The 20,885-nt window shown below is 46.6% G+C and overlaps 1 protein-coding gene across 1 annotated transcript; it reads left to right on the top strand.

Moving 5' to 3' along the window:
• The first annotated feature begins 13,471 nt into the window (after positions 1–13,471).
• Positions 13,472–20,447, top strand: LOC139457432 (uncharacterized). Its single transcript, XM_071238830.1, has 2 exons — positions 13,472–13,482; positions 19,619–20,447. Exons 1-2 carry the CDS (start codon positions 13,472–13,474, stop codon positions 20,445–20,447), a joined length of 840 nt encoding a protein of 279 aa, XP_071094931.1.
• Positions 20,448–20,885: the final 438 nt, after the last annotated feature.

Here is a 20,885-nt window from a genome sequence, read left to right as displayed (position 1 = left end):
TACCGGAAGTGAGTCGCCGGTATCTGCTTTACGGTTGTCGTTAAACAAGGCATGCGAAAGTCTTTTTCAGTATTTATGACGAATCGGAGTAAACATATATATGTGTTGCTCAATCTCCATTCTAATGATAACACTTCGTCAATATATTTAATATCATAATGAAACCATAGCCAAGTAGCTTTTACGACACCCGTCGCATGGCCTAGAAGCCACATGGGCGTGGCATGTTGAGACCTGATCCTCCACGATCGGTTCCATGGCTCAACCAGAACACTTATCACAGTTCGAACCCGAAACACGATATGTTTACAAACATGTTTTTGTATATCTTTCTTATTTAGTTTTCTTTAGTTTTCACACTATATAATAATTTGTTGCAGAAACATCGAGAAATATATGAATATTGTGCGAAAAGAGACAATATGTTATATACAAATCTAATCGCTGGTAAATTAAGTTTTCTCTCGAAAACCGTTCATTCACACCAAATTATTTGACGTTTCTCCCTGATTCAAGTTGTCTTAATTGGTGTCCAGTAGGGCTGGGATGGGTACTCAGGTCGGGTGGGTACTGAGTAGGACCCGGGTACCCACAGCACTACCCAGACCCGTGGTAAGTTACATGATTATATGGTTTAAGGGCAAAAATTATCTAGAACTCTATGGTTACACTATAAGTGACAAATGATCACATTTCTTTCCGACTTTGCATACATTGCTTCTGACTTTATATGTTTGTATGAAGATATAATTTCAGTCAACTTCAGTGTATGCATGCCCAGATCATTTTATACCTGTATCTAAATACATTTGGACAGGGGTACGGTCAAACGTTTCCCAATCGGACATTTTGTACCTATCTCTTGAGACCTACAACGGGTATCCGGGTGGGGTCAGGTAATAGGTGGCTGCGTACCCGGGAAGTAAATTTGGACTTGTCCCAGCCCTGGTGTCCACTATGATGTTGGGCTACATATCTCCACTATCTCGACGAGGAATGTATCCTATTTTACCGACCCCCCTCCCCCACAAATACTTGTGACATTTTTTTCATGCCTCCAACCCCCAACCCCCAACCCCCAACCCCCCAAATACAAGTGGCATTTTCCATGACACCAGCGGTCTCTAAATAATGTTGAAATTTATAATAAATAATATTTGAAAACATAGAGCTGTCATTTTTTCATTGCTTCGCACTGACGTCACGAAATTTGGGGAAACGTCCCCCGAACCAGAGGAGCTATAATGCCAAACTGACAAACAGACTTTAAGATCAAACCAGGAGCGTAGCCGTGACCTCCGCATCACTGTACCGCCCTGGTCGTCTTATCAGCGCCTGTAGATTTATTGTTCTATTCCATGTATTTAAACAAGGTATGGTCCTGTAGCAATATTACATCATGCATGAGTTCTACCACGCTACTGACTATTAGCTTCCAGTATAGAGTCATTATTGACCAACGCGGGGGCACGGGTGGCCCAGTTGTCTGAGGCGCCGCGATTCGCTGTGCAGAGTTGCGTCCCTTGGGCACGCCAGAAACCTATAATTGTGGGCTCGAATCCCGATTCGCCCCGATTATGTTTCTAGGTTTGTCAGCACTATACCCGTGCTCGTGGGTTTCACCTAAGTGGTAAACGTCTAAGACCTGCATCACTTCGAGCTTTCCTCCCACATAAGCTGACACGCTGCGATATAACTGGAATACTGTTAAAAGCGACGTTAAACCCAACTCACTCACTCACTGACCAACGCCACGCCATTGCCCATATCCAACTGATGGCCAGGCTGTAAGTCAAGGAGATGTCCTAAGGGCAGATCCAACAAGGGACAGTGAGTGAGTGAGTTGGGTTTAACGCTGCTTTTAACAGTATTCCAGTTATATCACGGCGTGTCAGCTTAATGTGGGAGGAAAGCCCGAAGTGAAGCAGGTCTCAGACGTTTACCACTTCGGTGAAACCCACGAGCACGGGTATGGTGCTGACAAACCTAGAAACATAATAGGGGCGAACCGGGATTCGAACCCACAACCATAGGTTTCTGGCGTGCCCAAGGGACGCAACCCTGCGCAGCAAATCGAGGCGCCTTAGACGACTGGGCCACCCGTGCCCCCCAGCAAGGGAGAGGAGATTGTCTACAACATGCTACATTTGGACACTGTCTGGACCCGCCTATCTGGTGAATCGATGCTCATGCTGTCAATCACTGGATTGTCTGGCCCAGACTCGATTATTTACAGACCGCCGTCATGTGCTGAGTGCGTCGTTGAACAACAAACAAACAAAGAGACAAACAAACACAGAGTATGCTCATGCTATTTACGTGAGTTTTGCGTGAAACATATAGTGTCAGCCATACTACTCGTTCTCAAAAGGTATATAACTATAAACGTACTTCAACCAATGACAACCACCCCCGTGGTCTAGTGGTAGAGCGTCCGCCCCGAGAGCGGAAGGTCCGGGGTTCGATCCCCGGCCGCGTCATACTAAAAGATGGTACTTGTTGTTACCCTGTCTGGCGCTCGGCATTAAGGGGCTAAAACAAGGACTGGTCGGCTCGGAGTCAGTATACTGTGTCTGAGTGGGGTATTCATGTTAAACTGGTATGGTATCTCAGTGAGCTAGCACTCAGATAGGTATCAGTCCGGACAAGTACAAGCAGCAACACACACACATACACGTGCATGCACGTCGCTATATAAGTGCAATAATCTTGGACGCGACGTTAAACCCAATTTCACCTCACCTCACCTCGGCCAATGACACGCAAACCCTATATGGGGGCAGTAGGGTAGGCCATAGGTTAAAGCATTCGCTCGTCACGCGAAGACCCGGTTCGATTACTTAGTTCGGTATTATGTATGAAGCCCATTTCTGGTGTCCCCCGACGTGATATTGATGGAATATTGCTAAGAGCGACGTAAAAACTCACTCACTCACCCACCAATTCTAGTTTGGGCCATTTCAAAAAATAAATCTGGCTGTGTGCAATGAGGGTTGGGAAAGAGTCGATTTTCTCAAAACAGTTTTGTTTGCATAAAGTCCACCTCTTCCAATAAACTGAAATACTGGAGACCAGTTTTACGTGCATTTTTACAAATCATCTATTCACGTGAGCAAAGCATCCTTTCTTCTGCCCAGTGATTCCAGTGGGGAATCGAACCAGTCCCGTATGTGTTAAAGAAATCATTCCACTCATGCTTGAAAGCAGGTAGGGGAATTATCTCCCTTAGACCGTGTTTCACTTATGATACTGGCTCATGTTTCGTGGAATGGTGGCAGTTCAGAATTCTATTAAAGCGGCCGCGACAACAAATTTCACACATGTGGAATATGAATAAAATGTAGAACAGATCTTTTAACTAATTTTAGTACCATTTGGGCCATTAAAAGATTTGGGCCGTTGATTTGTCATATTTCACAAAAACAATTTACCCGTGAAGATCTGGGTTAGAATTGGTCTTCAGCGATCCAGGCCTTACGTAAGAGGCGACTATGTTTATCGTAAGTGTCTCTTAACGGGATCGGGTGGTCAGACTCGCTGACTTGGTTGATGCATGTCATCGCATCCCAATTGCGGAGATCGATGCTCATGATGTCAATCACTGGATTGTCTGGTCCAGACTGGATCATTTACAGACCGCCGTCATCTCGCTGGAATATTACTGAATGCGGCATTAAAAAACAAACGAACAACATTTAAGTCTATAAAATATTTGTCACGACTGCTGCGCCGGGTACGGTAGCTTTAGGATGCAACCCCAAATGGGTTTCTTTTGGAAGCCGATTACCTGGAGTGTGATTTAAGCATTTTCATTTGGACATTTAGACATAACTGTTTGATTGGCATTTTAGAAGATGGTGAGTAAGTAAGAAAACGTACAACTTTATGGATAACAACTTCTGGTTTATTGCATACAGCCACGTTTCGATGTAGATTCTTACACCTTCATCAAGCTGGAGTGAGTGAGTGAGTATGCTTTTACGCCGCTTTTAGCAATATTCCAGCAATATCACGGCGGGGGACACCAGAAATGGGCTTCCCACATTGTACCCATGTCGGGAATCGAACCCGGGTCTTCGGCGTGACGAGCGAACGCTTTAACCACTAGGCTACTCCCTACAAGCTGGAGTGACCACAACCAAGTGATGAGAGGTACATATGCATGACGTGTGATAAGCAGCAAATTAACATTGCTACTCTCATGTAAATACTTTCTACGTATTTCATGATTTTTTTTCTCTCTCGGAACTTGACTTGATGTATCTAGAAAATTTGCAACAAAATCGCAATCATGTGTTTACTATACTTGCCTTTTAAGCCACCAGGAAGCTTTGTGCACACCAAACAGAACGTGCCCTAAGTACATATACATGTGGGGCGGTCGGGTAGCCTGGTGGTTAAAGCGTTCGCTCGCCACGCCGAAGACCCGGCTTCGATTCCCGACATGGGTACAATGTGTGAAGCCCATTTCTGGTGTCCCCCGCCGTGGTGTTGCTGGAATATTGCTAAAAGCGGCATAAAACCATACTCACTCACTCACTCACATATACATGTATACCTGGTTAACTCTGGTTAACACTGGTTGAATCTTGTCAACCCTGGTTGACATGTGGTGACCTCGGTTAACTCAGATCATTCAAATTCTAATAATCAAACGCCGGTAAAATATTTCAGTTTAAATGGGAAACAACTTAATTTTTTTACGTCTGAATCCCACCAGTGAGCGTGTTGCTTCATTCTGATTGGCTCGTTCGTTCTAGTTGTGACACTGTTTTCATTGTTTGCGAAGAGGCCCATAGCTACGTGACGTCCTATGAATGCTTTGTAGAAAATAACTGAAGATGACGGATCATCTGTCCCTGGTGACTTAATGTTGGTAGTGCTTGACACATTTTGAGTGAATACATCGTCATTTCGAAATGATGAATGTCGCAACAGTCAAATCGGCAAATATACATTTATGGCGGAATATTCCAAACGAAAAGTGAATTTATTCCAGGTCATAATAGGTGATTACTAAGAGAATCGGTCCCATGAAGATCCGGGGTAGAATAGGTCTTCAGCAACCCATGCATGCCGTAAAAAGCAACTATGCTTGTCGTAAGAGGCGACTAACGGGATCGGGTGGTCAGGCTCCTGACTTGGTTGATGCATGTCATCAATCCGAATTGCGTGGATCGATGCTCATGATATTAAAGAATTTACACGAGTTTCGTAACATCAGTATGACACACATGCTCGAATAATGTCTATGTCACACTCGCATGTGTCTATTATTACACTCTCAGTGTCATGCTGATTTTACGAAACGAGTGGCGGAATTCTTGTGTTTCCCGAGCGAGCCAGGGCAATAGATGAATTCTTTCACGAGGTTCGTAAAATCAGTATGACACACATGTGAGTGTAATAATTTCTTTATTACTCATTATTTCTTATCCCTTTTGAGCTCCGTTTCGAAATATGCACTGGTCACGACCGCCGTTTTAGAAAACCACGACGAATGACGTCAACAATCTTCAGCTGTGACGTCGTTTCTAATGCTACGCCATTTCGACCTTACGTCCCAGTTAGATTCGAATCCGATAAATAATTTCTTTATTACTCAATAATTTTTTTGATTTGAAATTTACTCGATGTACGGCTTTTCCATTGGACGACAGGTCGGTCACATGACCGCGAAATTGACGTTCATAAGTGTATAATTTTTTAATTTGAAGTTTACACGATATACGGCTTTTCCATTTGACGAGAGGTCGGTCACATGACCGCGAAATTGACGTTCATAAGTGTATGAACGACACAATTTGACGTTCATACGTTTTTCACGAGACCGTGTTCTTGAAATGACGTAAACACTGACGGACTACTTCCACATTCCTGGGGAAACCCCTGGGAATTCCCTAGCACGAAAACATGCATAAGCGTTCTTTCTGATAATTTTGAACCTTTATTCTTGGTCTCTGCGTTTCAGTATACATTGAGTGACTGCATGATTGTTTACGAATATCCTCGCTACGGCCCATCCTAATGAACAAACGAAGAAATGCACATCTAAACTATCGTAGTATCGACTCGATCCGTGCCTAGGCTGACATTGACCGTCTCCAGCAATCTATGAATTTACCTTTGTGTCTGTTTGACGCATCTTTATTCACCTTTCAATTATCGGCCAGTTGATCAATGATGACTAACACATGTAACCGCCACAGGTTCATTTACAACTTCGAAAATCTCTCCCGTCACGTTTATCGTGTCGGCCATTTTGACGTCTTGTACCTCATGTAAATGTATTACGACGCGCTGTCATTGTGACTGACTTACTGAGGTAGTACTTTCACATCTAATGTGAATATGATTTAAACACATGTGCTGCGTAAGGTGTTTCTGAAGAGTAAGTTGTGCATCCATACGCTCATGTCACCTCTCTTTTTGAGGAACTAATTTACTCCGCGATATAGCTGTTTGTTGTATGGCTGTCAGTGTAAACATGAAGTCACACATACTAAATAAAATTGTGTTTAGATCTTGGCCTACATCCTTTGAGGTAAGAAATTGTGATGAAAAAATTATAAGAATTGACTTTCACTTTGTGTGTGTTCATTGGAGTATGAACCTTCATGGAGTGAGGGCCAAACATTGCATGAACGTCGTTAACCTTTTTGAGATCCCTTTTCGAAATATGCACTGATCACGACCGCCATTTTTGAAAACCACAATGACGAATGACATCAACAATCTTCAGCTGTGACGTCGTTTCTGATGTGACGTCATTCCGAACTTACGTCACAATTAAATTCGAATCAGGATGACGTGAACAATAAATTCGCTGGTTCGCGCGAAGTGATAATGGGCGCGTTGCAAGCCACGAATCGCTAAGAGAAAGCAAATTAATCGCTCATCCCGGGGTCTGCAACAGTTGGAACCACTTCCGCACACTTCCAAAATGGCGGCGCAACTACCGCTTGATTGCCTTGACGTTATGAAGATCATAATAGAAGAGGCTCGATGACGAGCTGATGAAATTTATGACTACTTTGGAGATGTGGAGCAGACTGAGGATGATGGTGTGTTACCTACCTTTGCTCATTTTCTCGTTGATCCAGTCAATAATTCCTTGTTCCGCTGTCAAAGTAAGCCGCCATTTTGGTTTGAGAACGAAGCGACCTCAGTCAGCGATTGTTTCGCTTGCAAGCGGCTGAAAGTTAGCGCACTGATGTGAGGCGAATCGCTGTACATCGCTTACAAGCGATTGGCGCTTTGCAACGCACCCATTGCACTAGTGCATATACGATACATATTAACTGGGTTGTTTCTAACCTATGGGTTAAAAAATCCAAACTATTTAAGACAAACTATATTTTATCTGAATGTGCAGAATTTTAAAAAAAGAAACGGATGTAAAACTTGTAATTTGTTGAATGGACGACGTAAGGCGTGACATAGGTTGACCGCAAGGAACTCTGGGTAGGAGAGTGGGAGTATTGGCAACGGCAAAAGGGAACGGAAGTTGTGTGCCGCAACGTTCTTTGAATTATGACGTCACTGGAGTTACCTTTGTTGTGTGACGTCACATCAATGCATGACGACATCAGTGAAATGTTGAAGAAATTGAAGGAAAACCCCACTCTCCTACCCAGAGTTCCTTGCGGCCGGCAGACAGCCAGCAAAGTACCCCTGCCACAGGCCAGCACCATGTGACGATTCGTCACATCTTTCACAGTCCATTCAAGATATTGAATATGCTTTTCATCCGTTTCATGTTTGACAAGTCTACACGTTATGATAAACAAATGTCAAAGAATGGTTACAGTTCATTAGAAAGTATCCTAAAACGTGAAAATCTACTTCCATTTGCGTAGTTATCCTTGGTAGTCCGGTCCACGTGCTGTCATCGAAGCCCAACCGAAAGCTGGCTGTACGGTCATCTTGATACAGACAGATAGATATATTGTCATGCTCAATGTCGCAGTTGTAGTAGCATATATATGTAATTACGCAAAACACTATGTTAAGTGCACCGAAAGGCTTGCATTAGGTCATTCTGTTGTGTTTTCAAAATATGCGCGCTTGTTTACAAACAAGAGAAATGTCCGGTCACGTGATATGCAAATTAGCCTTAGGCAGTGGTGTTATGCAAAGTGATCAGTGCGCCTGAGTGTGGGAAAAACTAGCTGTGCATATTTTTCTCATATTTTTAAAAAAAGCCCACAAACACATGGAACTAATGAGGTGTTCATGAGGATTAACGTTATATAAACATGTGAATGAGTTACGAATTGCTCCCACAACAGAATGCACACTAACCCCCTTTTTTCTTCAACGGAAACTTTAGATGAAAGCATCATAATTTTAGAAATACCTATCTTAGAAAAGAGTTGAATACTTCGAATACAGAACAGCCAACGGCCTTGCTTCACTGGCGACAGATACTCTTTATTTTTAAAAACATGTTCAATGCTTTAGATATTTCTTGATCATTGTCTTTTACCAAACACCCTATGGAGAAAAAAAACACCCGATTTTTTACCCTGTTGATAGACTGTACCAGCTTTTGTACCATGTTGACAGAGTGTACCCGCTTTTGTCCCCTGTTGACAAAGTCTACCCGCTTTTGTACCATGTTCACAGAGTGTACAAGCTTTTGTACCATGTTGACAGAGAGTACCCGCTTTTGTACCCTGTGGACAGAGTATACCCGCTTTTGTACCCTGTTGACAGTGTGTACCCGCTTTTGTACCATGTTCACAGAGTGTACCCGCTTTTGTACCCTGTTGACAGAATGTACCCGCTTTTGTACCATGTTCACAGAGTGCACCCGCTTTTGTACCATGTTCACAGAGTGTACCCGCTTTTGTACCCTGTTCACAGATTGTACCCGCTTTTGTACCTTGTTGACAGAGTCTGCCCGCTTTTGTACTGCGTTGCCAGAGTCTGCCCGCTTTTGTACCATGTTGACAGAGTATACCCGCTTTTGTACCATGTTGACAGAGTGTACCCGCTTTTGTACCATGTTGACAGAGCGTAACCGCTTTTGTACCATGTTGACAGAGTGTATCCGCTTTTGTACCATGTTGACAGTCTACCCGCTTTTGTACTGCGTTGCCAGAGTCTGCCCGCTTTTGTACCATGTTGACAAAGTGTATCCGCTTTTGTACCGTGTTGACAGAGTGTACCCGCTTTTGTACCATGTTGACAGAGTGTATCCGCTTTTGTACCATGTTGAGAGAGTGTACCCGCTTTTGTACCCTGTTGACAGGGTATACCCGCTTTTGTACCCTGTTGACAGAGTCTACCCGCTTTTGTACCATGTTGACAGTCTACCCGCTTTTGTACTGCGTTGCCAGAGTCTGCCCGCTTTTGTACCATGTTGACAGAGTCTACCCGCTTTTGTACCATGTTGACAGAGTGTACCCGCTTTTGTACCATGTTGACAGAGTCTACCCGCTTTTGTACCGCGCTGACAGAGTCTACCCGCTTTTGTACCCTGTTGACAGAGTATACCCGCTTTTGTACTGCGTTGCCAGTCTACCCGCTTTTGTACCATGTTCACAGAGTGTACCCGCTTTTGTACCGCGTTGACAGAGTGTACCCGCTTTCCCACCTGTGAGAAAAGGCTACTCTGCCTACCCACGCCGTGTCCAGCAACGAGCCAGGCCTATAGCACTGTTATCTTCCTCAGTACCATGTTGACAGAGTGTACCCGCTTTTGTACCCTGTTGACAGAATGTACCCGCTTTTGTACCATGTTCACAGAGTGTACCCGCTTTTGTACCATGTTCACAGCGTGTACCCGCTTTTGTACCATGTTGACAGAGTCTACCCGCTTTTGTACCATGTTGACAGAGTCTACCCGCTTTTGTACCATGTTGGCAGTCTACCCGCTTTTGTACTGCGTTGCCAGAGTCTGCCCGCTTTTGTACCATGTTGACAGAGTGTATCCGCTTTTGTACCGTGTTGACAGAGTGTACCCGCTTTTGTACCCTGTTGACAGAGTATACCCGCTTTTGTACCATGTTGACGGAGTATACCCGCTTTTGTACCGTGTTGACAGAGTCTACCCGCTTTTGTACCATGTTGGCAGTCTACCCGCTTTTGTACTGCGTTGCCAGAGTCTGCCCGCTTTTGTACCATGTTGACAGAGTGTATCCGCTTTTGTACCGTGTTGACAGAGTGTACCCGCTTTTGTACCCTGTTGACAGAGTATACCCGCTTTTGTACCGCGCTGACAGAGTCTACCCGCTTTTGTACCATGTTGACGGAGTATACCCGCTTTTGTACCGTGTTGACAGAGTGTACCCGCTTTTGTACCATGTTGACAGAGTCTACCCGCTTTTGTACCATATTGACAGAGTGTACCCGCTTTTGTACCATATTGACAGAGTGTACCCGCTTTTGTACCATATTGACAGAGTGTACCCGCTTTTGTACCATGTTGACAGAGTGTACCCGCTTTTGTACCGTGTTGACAGAGTATACCCGCTTTTGTACCATGTTGACAGAGTTTATCCGCTTTTGTACCGTGTTGACAGAGTGTACCCGCTTTTGTACCATGTTGACAGAGTGTACCCGCTTTTGTACTGCGTTGCCAGAGTGTACCCGCTTTTGTACCATGTTGACAGAGTGTACCCGCTTTTGTACCGTGTTGACAGAGTGTACCCGCTTTTGTACCGTGTTGACAGAGTGTACCCGCTTTTGTACCGTGTTGACAGAGTATACCCGCTTTTGTACCATGTTGACAGAGTTTATCCGCTTTTGTACCGTGTTGACAGAGTGTACCCGCTTTTGTACCATGTTGACAGAGTGTACCCGCTTTTGTACTGCGTTGCCAGAGTATACCCGCTTTTGTACCATGTTGACAGAGTGTACCCGCTTTTGTACCGTGTTGACAGAGTGTACCCGCTTTTGTACCGTGTTGACAGAGTCTACCCGCTTTTGTACCATGTTGGCAGTCTACCCGCTTTTGTACTGCGTTGCCAGAGTCTGCCCGCTTTTGTACCATGTTGACAGAGTCTACCCGCTTTTGTACCATGTTGACAGTCTACCCGCTTTTGTACCCTGTTGACAGAGTCTACCCGCTTTTGTACCGCGTTGATAGAGTCTACCCGCTTTTGTACCGCGTTGACAGAGTCTACCCGCTTTTGTACCATGTTGACAGAGTGTACCCACTTTTGTACCCTGTTGACAGAGTCTACCCGCTTTTGTACCGCGTTGACAGAGTCTACCCGCTTTTGTACCATGTTGACAGAGTGTACCCACTTTTGTACCATGTTGACAGAGTGTACCCACTTTTGTACCCTGTTGACAGAGTCTACCCGCTTTTGTCCTGCGTTGACGGTGTCTAGCCGGGAGAGCCACATTTCAGAAATGGCTATTGCCGGTAGAGCCACATTTTCAGCTGAGTGCATTTCACCTATTCTAGCGGGTAATTAATTAATCCGATTACCGATACCTGTATATGAGTGTCCCACATTTTAATTATACTCCTAATTTAATGCTCCCAGACTGAGAGAGGCGACCAGTTCCTACACCGTGTTAGTGACGACATCCTCATCTTCACTACAGACAAGAACATTGAACATTTGTGTACTGCAGACATTGTATTTTGTGATGGTATATTTTATGCCTGTCCCAAGTTGTTTGATCAGATTTATTGTTTACATGCTGAGGTGTTTGGCCATATGTTTCCATTAGTTTACTGTTTGTTGTCCAATCGAAAAAAAGAGTGTTATGTCAACATGTTTCAGTACCTATGCGATTTTGCTAGTAGAGGAGGTCTAGAGTTTGCCCCACTTACAATTCAGTTGGACTTTGAACGTGCAGCTCACAATGCCGTGACTGATGTATTTCCTGGGACATTAGTTAGAGGGTGTTTCTTTCACTTCACCCAATGTATCTGGAGGAGGGTGCAGAAAGAAGGTCTGGTGATGGACTATAAGGAAGATGAGGAGGTGAAGAAGCTGGTGAGAAGAGCTGCTGCCCTCCCTCTAGTACCTCGTTACAAAGTGGATGATGTGTGGCTTGATGCCATTGCTGACTCTCCTGCTGGCCCTAAAGTGACTGCCTTCATGGACTACGTGACAACCAGTTGGGTTCAAGGAGGGGCCTTCATGCCAGAGATTTGGAACCATTTCGAAAACCAAGGCCACCGTACCAACAATCACCTGGAAGGGTGGCACAACAAGATAAAGAAACTTGCCAAGAAGTGCCACCCGAACATCTACGAGGTAGTGAAGCTATTTCAGCGAGAGCAGTCACTCAAAGAGGTTGCAGTCCTGAGACTCTCTCACCAGCGGTGAGAACCTTCACGAAGAAAGAAGTACAAGGCAATCGATGCACGTATTGCAGTAATGCAGTAATGACATTAAATCCATTATGATATCCATATGCTATTCATATTCATCAATGTAAAGTTTTGATGAATATGTTATCCTTGTTGAATAATAAATGAGAAAACAAGACTTGTTTTGTTATATACGGTAACCTGTTAGAATCACAAAGCATGTTTTGACAGCATAGCCGCGAGAGCCACATTATACAATCACGCAACCATAACCATTGCCGCGAGAGCCACATCAATTTGGGCTATCTATTTTCGAAATGTGGCTTTGCCGGCCTGTAACCGCGTTGACAGTGTCTACCCGCTTTTGTACCATGTTGACAGTGTCTACCCGCTTTTGTACCTTGTTGACAGAGTGTACCCGCTTTTGTACCGCGTTGACAGAGTGTACCCGCTTTCCCACCTGTGAGGAAGGCTACTCTGCCTCCCCACGCCGTGTCCAACAACGAGCCAGGCCTATAGCACTGTTATCTTCCTCAGTACCATGTTGACAGAGTGTACCCGCTTTTGTACCGCGTTGACAGAGTGTACCCGCTTTTGTACCATGTTGACAGAGTCTACCCGCTTTTGTACCATGTTGACAGAGTGTACCCACTTTTGTACCCTGTTGACAGAGTCTACCCGCTTTTGTCCCGCGTTGACAGAGTCTATCCGCTTTTGTACCATGTTGACAGAATATACCCGCTTTTGTACCTTGTTGACAGAGTCTACCCGCTTTTGTACCATGTTGACAGTCTACCCGCTTTTGTACCATGTTGACAGTGTCTACCCGCTTTTGTACCATGTTGACAGAGTGTACCCGCTTTTGTACCGCGTTGACAGAGTGTACCCGCTTTCCCACCTGTGAGGAAGGCTACTCTGCCTCCCCACGCCGTGTCCAACAACGAGCCAGGCCTACAGCACTGTTATCTTCCTCAGTGACCAAACACAACAATGAAATAACTGACGAGATTATCGTGACACGGGGTATTGGTGCAAACAAGTTGTTTACGTCAAGCAGCATATTTTCATGACGGTGTCACATGACCGATCAGCTGACGTGAGTGTTTGCCTTGCCGATGTTTTCAGACAGTGTTATGATAACGATTGAGTAGTGATGGTCCCCGCGTCAGTCATAATGACGGGGGCGTCACCATGGCGGGAAAGTAAGACGAAAACAATTTTTAAAACATTTTTATGTTTTTACATTTATTCTAATGTATGTAATCGCGAATTCCCATGACGTTAAACAAATTGTTATATGTACATTTGAGAGAGTATAAGAAATATATGTATTCCAATACTGTGTCTCCACCAGTATTAGCCAAAAGCACACGCACACGCACATTTCATCACGCAAGCACACGCAAGCACACGCACGCACACGAGCAAACGCCCATTCAAAACTGCCTCTAATAATTTGGTGTTGACGTTAGCTCTCATTCATAAATTTCTCCGTGAAGATTCAGAGTTAAGTCGGATCTTCAACAACCTATTCTTCTTGTTGTTTGGTTGTTTGTTGTTTAACGACGCTCCCAGCAGTATTCCAGGTAAATGAAAACAGTCTGCAAATAATCGTGTCTGACCGGACAATCCAGTGATTGATACCGTGAGCATCTACATACGCAGTTGGGATATGGTGACATGCATCAACGTGTACGTGGCGACTCATCGGTCCGTGTGGTCAGTGACCTGGCAGTTGGTCATCGCACCCCTCAGGCTGGGGCTTGTGGGTGCGGTTACAAGAGGTCTGAGTGAGTATGGTTTTAAGCCGCTTTTAGCAATATTCCAACAATATCACGGCGGGGGACACCAGAAATGGGTTTCACACATTGTACCCATGTCGGGAATCGAACCCGGGTCTTCGGCGTGACGAGCGAACGCTTTAACCACTAGGCTACCCGACCGCCCCTGCAAGAGGTCTGACATGTCAACATTAAACGTCAACGCCAGAGATCAACCAGACTCGATTATCCGCCGACACATATTCTATTGGGCATAAAAGCAAAATAGTATGAATGGATCACTGAAAATAAATGACACCAGGTGTTAACCTTGGACTGGTCCGCGTTTGTATGTCGCTTATAATTCTTGCTCTACGCTCAAGAAAACCCATTCGTTACCACTCGCCTCTTTCCGTAACCTGCAACGGATTGTCCCGGAATAACACGAGTTGGTCACGAATGAAGAAAACCAAGTTAGCTTGCAGACCATATTCATTTTCTGGAATAACAAGGTGAGATGGAATGGGGTTTAAAGTCGCGTCCAATATTTTGTGTGCGTGCGTGCGTGTGTGTGCGCTTGTACTAGTCCGGACTAATACTGATTTTTCACCGAGATGAAGACTACTCAGACACCCTATAATGACTCCGAGCCGACCAATCCTTGTTTTAGACCTCGCCCTGTGACTGGCCCAGACTCGATTCCTTAAAGACCGCCGCCATACAACCGGGATTTCACATACAAAAACATTAAACAAACAAACAAACAAGGCTGACAAATACAGGTGGTCTACGAATCATCACCAAACACCAGGTGCTCGCGAAAAGGCGAGCGCACCCTCCCCAATGGCTGCACGCGTCATTAACACACGCAAAGGCGCCTCAACCCACTGTACCCAGCACGCCGTAAATTCCGTGACAAGTCCATCCTTATTTATTCAGTTATTCAAAAAGTCAGTTTTACGTATATTGATATTTAGGTTAGTGTCAGCTTTAGCAAATGAATTCTGTATACTTCCTTCAAGGACCCGTGAAGATCCGGGGTAGAATAGGTCTTCAGCAACCCATGCTTGTCGTAAAAGGCGACTATGCTTGTCTTAGGAGGCGACTAGCGGTATCGGGTGGTCAGGCTCGCTGACTTGGTTGATGCATGTCATTGTGTCCTAAATGCGTGGATGGATGCTCATGATATCGATCACTGGGTTGTCTGGTCCTGACTCGATTATTTACTGACAGTTGTCATAGCTGGAATATTGCTGAGTGCGGCGCTAAAGAAACAAACAAACAAACAAACAATATTAGTCTATTAGTCTTTTGTAATTCTACAATAGCTATAACGATTAAGGCCCCGCAGTCTCGGCGATGTACATAACAATCAGCCATTAATCTTGATCCCTTGCACCCGTTTGACGAGTGTCAGATGTCTATTTCTCACGAATCAGGGGGCGGTAGGGTAGCCTAGTGGTTAAAGCGTTCGCTCGTCACGCCTGACATGGGTACAATGTGTGAAGCCCATTTCTGGTGTCCCCGCCGTGAAATTGCTGGAATATTGCTAAAAGCGGCGTAAAACCATACTCACTCACTCACTACAGTGTTTTATAACTGAAAGACGCAAAACACTATTGAAGTCAGTTCTTACATTACCAGTTTGAGTGAGTGAATGAGTTGGGTTTAACGCCGCTTTTAACAGTATTCCAGTTATATCACCGCGTGTCAGCTTAATGTGGAAGGAAAGCCCGAAGTGATGCAGGCCTCAGACGTTTACCACTTCGGCGAAACCCACGAGCAAGGGTATGGTGCTGACAAACCTAGAAACATAATCAGGGCGAACCGGGATTCGAACCCACAATCATAGGTTTCTGGCGTGTCCAAGGGACACAATTCTGCACAGCGAATCGCGGCGCCTTAGACGACTTGGCCACCACGGAGGCGGGCGTCACGTCATGATTGAGTGAGTTTAACGCCGTTTTGATCGTGTCATGAGCACAGAGTCAAACCTGCGTGATGAGTGTTTGTTTGTTTGTTGTTTAACGCCGCACTCAGCAACATTCCAGCGATATGACGGCGGTCTTTAAATAATCGAGTCTGGACCAGATAACCAAGTGATTGACATCATGAGCACCAATCAACGAAACTGGGATACGATGACATGCATCAAGCAAGTCAGCTGTGATAAGTGAACGAACTAACCTCTGGCAAACCTAAGTATATTCACGGGTTCGATTCCCAGATTCAACCTGATCCTGTTTCCGTGCTCACGTGTTTTACTACTGCGGTAAAGCCACACGCCACACACAACTCGTCACACGTCACACCCCAGACGCCACACCTAACACGTCACACCCCACACGTCACACTCTACACGCCACACGTCACACCCCACACGTCACACGCCACACCCCACACGTTACAGGCAACACCTCGCACGTCACACGCTACACGCCACACCCCCACACGTCACACGCTACACCCAAAACTCCACACCCCTCATGTCACACGCCACGCCCCACACGCCAAACGCCACGCTCCACACCCCACATGTCACACGCCACGCCCCACACGCCGACGCGACACTCCACACCCCACATGTCACACGCTACACCCCACACCCCAAACTCCACACCCAACATGTCACACGCCACGCCCCACAACCCACACGCCACACGTCACACGCCAAACCCCAAACTCCACACCCCACATGTCACACGCCACGCCCCACACGCCAAACGCCACACTCCACACCCCACATGTCACACGCCACGCCCCACACGCCAAACGCCACATGTCACACGCCAAACGCCACACCCCACATGTCACACGCCACGCCCCACACGCCAAACGCCACATGTCACACGCCAAACGCCACACTCCACACCCCACATGTCACACGCCACGCCCCACCCGCCAAACGCCACACTCCACATGTCACGCGCCACGCCCCACGCCCCACACGCCACACGCCACACGCCACACTCCACACGCCGTGAAGTGACAATAGTAACGTTCAATGTGACATTAAGTCAAGCTCACTCACATCACCGATCACAATCTGTTTGACATTTTCCTGTGTACAAGAAAGTTGTTAATTCGGTTAATGTAGAGGAGTGAACGTGTGTGGTGTCACATCAGTACTCTTGCAAATCACAGCATGACTACGGACCCCAACTCTTTGATTCGTCACGTGATACACATGCAGGATGGGCAATATTAGGGCGCATGCGTAATAGCCATAATTCCCTCGCACCCAGTGACTCCGTGTCGTTTCATCTGTGGTTAAGTTAAACTGCAAGGTAACAACACTGTCTGTAAACAATGGCATCCTGACGTCATAATTGAGATCAGTTCATAGGACCTTACATAATGAATAAGCATGTGCCAGTTTCAAGTTCATTCCGTGCACTTAGAATAATATAAGTTGCCTCAAGTCATCACATATTCATGGGGATATTCTTAGTAGTGTGGTGGTAGAGCGCCTGCCCAGAGAGCGAAATGTCAGTTGTTCAATCTCCGGCCGCGTCACGCCAAAAGACGATTAAATATGGTATTTGTTGTTACCCTGCCTGGTATTTAAGGGACTGGTCGGCTTGGAGTCAGTATACTGTGTCTGAGTGGGTTATCCATATTAAACGGCGGCATGGTATCTCAGTTGGTTAGCTATGTAATTGTCATTGTTCCGGAATAGTACAAGCGCGCGCGCGCACACACACACACACACACACACACACACACTTGGTTGATGCATATCACCGTATCCCAATTGCGTAGATCGATGCTCACGATGTCATCCACTGGATTGATTGGTCAAGATTCCATTATTTACAGACCGCCGACATACAACTGGAATATTGTTGAGTGTGGCCTTTTACAAGAAACCAAGAAACAAACAAACAAACAAAACATAAAGACACACATAGACAGACACATGCACGTCGCTATAATATTGAACGCCATTTCACCTAACCTCTATACCTAATCTCACCTCACCTCACCTCACTTCTGCAAAAATAAATGGGGTGAGATGGGTTTAATGTCGCTTTTAACAGTATTCCAGTTATATCACGACTTGTCAGCTTAATTTGGGAGGAAAGCCCGAAGTAATGCAGGCCTCAGATGTTTACCACTTCGGTGAAACCCACGAGCACGGGTATGGTGCTGACAAACCTAGAAACATAATAGGGGCGAACCGGGGCGAACCGGGATTCGAACCAACAATCATAGGTTTCTGATGTGCCCAAGGGACGCAACTCTGCACAGCGAATCGCGGCGCCTTAAACGACTGGGTCACCCGTGTCCCTTCTGCAAAGATAAAGATCGGTGTTAAGATACAGATTCACACAAGAAACAATACCAGGAACCTCAACAGTCACGTGGCCCGTGAAGATCCGGGGTGAAATAGTTCTTCAGCAACCCATGCTTGCCGTAAAAGGCGACTATGCTAGTCGTAAAAGGCGACTAACGGGATCGAGTTGTCAAGCTCGCTGACAATCACTGGATTGTCTGGTCCAGACTCGATTACTTACAGACCGTCATCATTTCGGTGGAATATTGCTGAGTGCAGCGTTAAACAACAACAAACTAACAAACAGCAGTTTATAGGCTTGGGAAGTTTAAAGTTTAGTCCGTGCACTTCGTGAAGGTCGACTTCGTGCACTTCGTGAAGGTCGACTCTGTCATTTCGGAACGCGGGCTGTATCAGGTACAATTTAGACGAAGCTAAGGGTAAATGGGAAAGTACGAATGAGCATATAAAAACGAAACATAACGACGGGACTAGGAGTGTTTATATGATTTGTATGAGCAATCAGTTCAAACGGTGCATTCACTGTTGTGAGTTGGCGAGCTATGAATCAATACAGGATATGACCTATATATAGTATACTCTCCAGTCAACGCGTGCCATCTCACACGCAGTGTAACTCTCCTTTACCAAACGCACCTTTTCGGTGCATATTAATAATATATATATAAAACGGCGGCCTGTAGATAATCGAGTCTGGACCAGACAATCTTGTGATTGATATTGTGAGCAACGATTGACGCCGACGGGGAACTTTGACACACCATCTACCAGCGCAATGGGTAGGTGGTCCCCCGATCCATCGAATGGTCTCACACGAGCATATAGGTTGCTGGGGACCTGTTCTAACCCGGAGTCCGGACGGGGCTATGACAGAAGCCCAACACATTGTATATATTTACATTAATCTAGGATCAAAATTAAGGATGTTTAATTCAAAATCTGGACCAGCAGGGGTGGTGACGCAACTCAGATAATTGCAGCGCCTTGGGCACATTCGTGCTCTGTTTTGTCCACATGACAAAAACACAATTTATGTCCTTATTTTAACGATACTAAAATAGTTTATTTTTAACGACCCACTTCACGATCCCTATTGATTCTGCCCTCCCCTCCTGTCACCGTCCCCACCAACCGACCCCGCTCCCGTCTCCATCCCACTCAACGCCACCGTCGCCGTCCCCGCCACCGCCACCATCCATGTCCAAGCCCCCGTCCCCATCCCCGCTGCGCGCCACCCCGACACCATCTACGTCCTCTAACCCCGTCCTCCGTCCCTGCCAGCGTCCCCGTCAACTCCGCAGTCCCCCGTCCCCGCACTCTGTCCCTGCCACCACCAAATCCACCGCCCCCGTCAACTCCGCAGTCCCCCGTCCCCGCACTCTGTCCCTGTCAACGCCACCGCCACCACCAAATCCACCGCCCCCGTCAACGCCATAGTTCCCCCGTCAACACAACCCCCCCCCCCCCCCCCACCCCACCCCACCCCACCCCACCCCCCCGTCCGAGCCACCGTCCCCATCCCCGTTCCCGCGACACAATCTACGTCCCCGCAGACGTCTCCTGTCCACGTCCACCATCCCTGCCACCGTCCCTGCCACCGTCCCCGTCCCCGTCCCTGTCCCAATCACCATCCCCGCGACACAATCTACGTCCCCGGAGTCGTCTCCCGTCCACGTCCACTATCCCTGCCACCGTCCCCGTCACCGTCACCGTCCCCGTCCCAATCACCATCCCCGCGACACAATCTACGTCCCCGGAGACGTCTCCCGTCCACGTCCACTATCCCTGCCACCGTCCCCGTCACCGTCACCGTCCCCGTCCCAATCACCATCCCCGCGACACAATCTACGTCCCCGGAGACGTCTCCCGTCCACGTCGGCTATCCCTGCCACCGTCCCCGTCACCGTCACCGTCACCGTCCCAATCACCATCCCCGCGACACAATCTACGTCCCCGGAGACGTCTCCCGTCCAAGTCCACTATCCCTGCCACCGTCCCTGCCACCGTCCCCGTCAACGCCGCCGTCCGCCGTCCGCCGTCCCCGCCGCCCCTGCATCCATCCCCGTCACCGCCTCCGATTCAGTCACTGTGTAACCGGCTTCACAAGTAACCATCAAAACATTGTAGCTCAAGGTCACCGAGTTATTTATTTCCCGTTTTGTAACAAGTCCTTCAAAATACCCCGTAACTTTGTTGGCCATATAAATCGTGACCTTCCGCCTCAGGTATAACTTTGGTGGCCATCTCGGTGGCGCCGACCATCACTGACCGAAGCATGCGTTGCTTGGCGCCAATGCAGCCTTACTGCGTCCGACAATTGCCATAGAAACCATTCATCTAAGAAAATAACCTTGAACGCTTTTCTCAACAGGAAGCACAAGGTGCTATAAGGAATGATTCTGATTGCATAGCCACCTGTCTTTGACGTCACGGGCGTGTCTCCGTCAAGTATCAGATGACTATGTGTTTATTGCTGATATTACCTACACGAAACACGATACAATAATGAGATACAAAGACAAACATCGAAATACTAGTACACATGCCG

This window comes from Haliotis cracherodii, unplaced genomic scaffold, assembly GCF_022045235.1.
Source record: "Haliotis cracherodii isolate W230 unplaced genomic scaffold, xgHalCrac1.p SCAF_12, whole genome shotgun sequence".
In the NCBI taxonomy this organism is placed as follows: Eukaryota; Metazoa; Mollusca; class Gastropoda; order Lepetellida; family Haliotidae; genus Haliotis; species Haliotis cracherodii.
The sequence above is the reverse complement of the archived record's forward strand: the minus strand, read 5'-3'. Positions and strand labels throughout refer to the sequence as shown.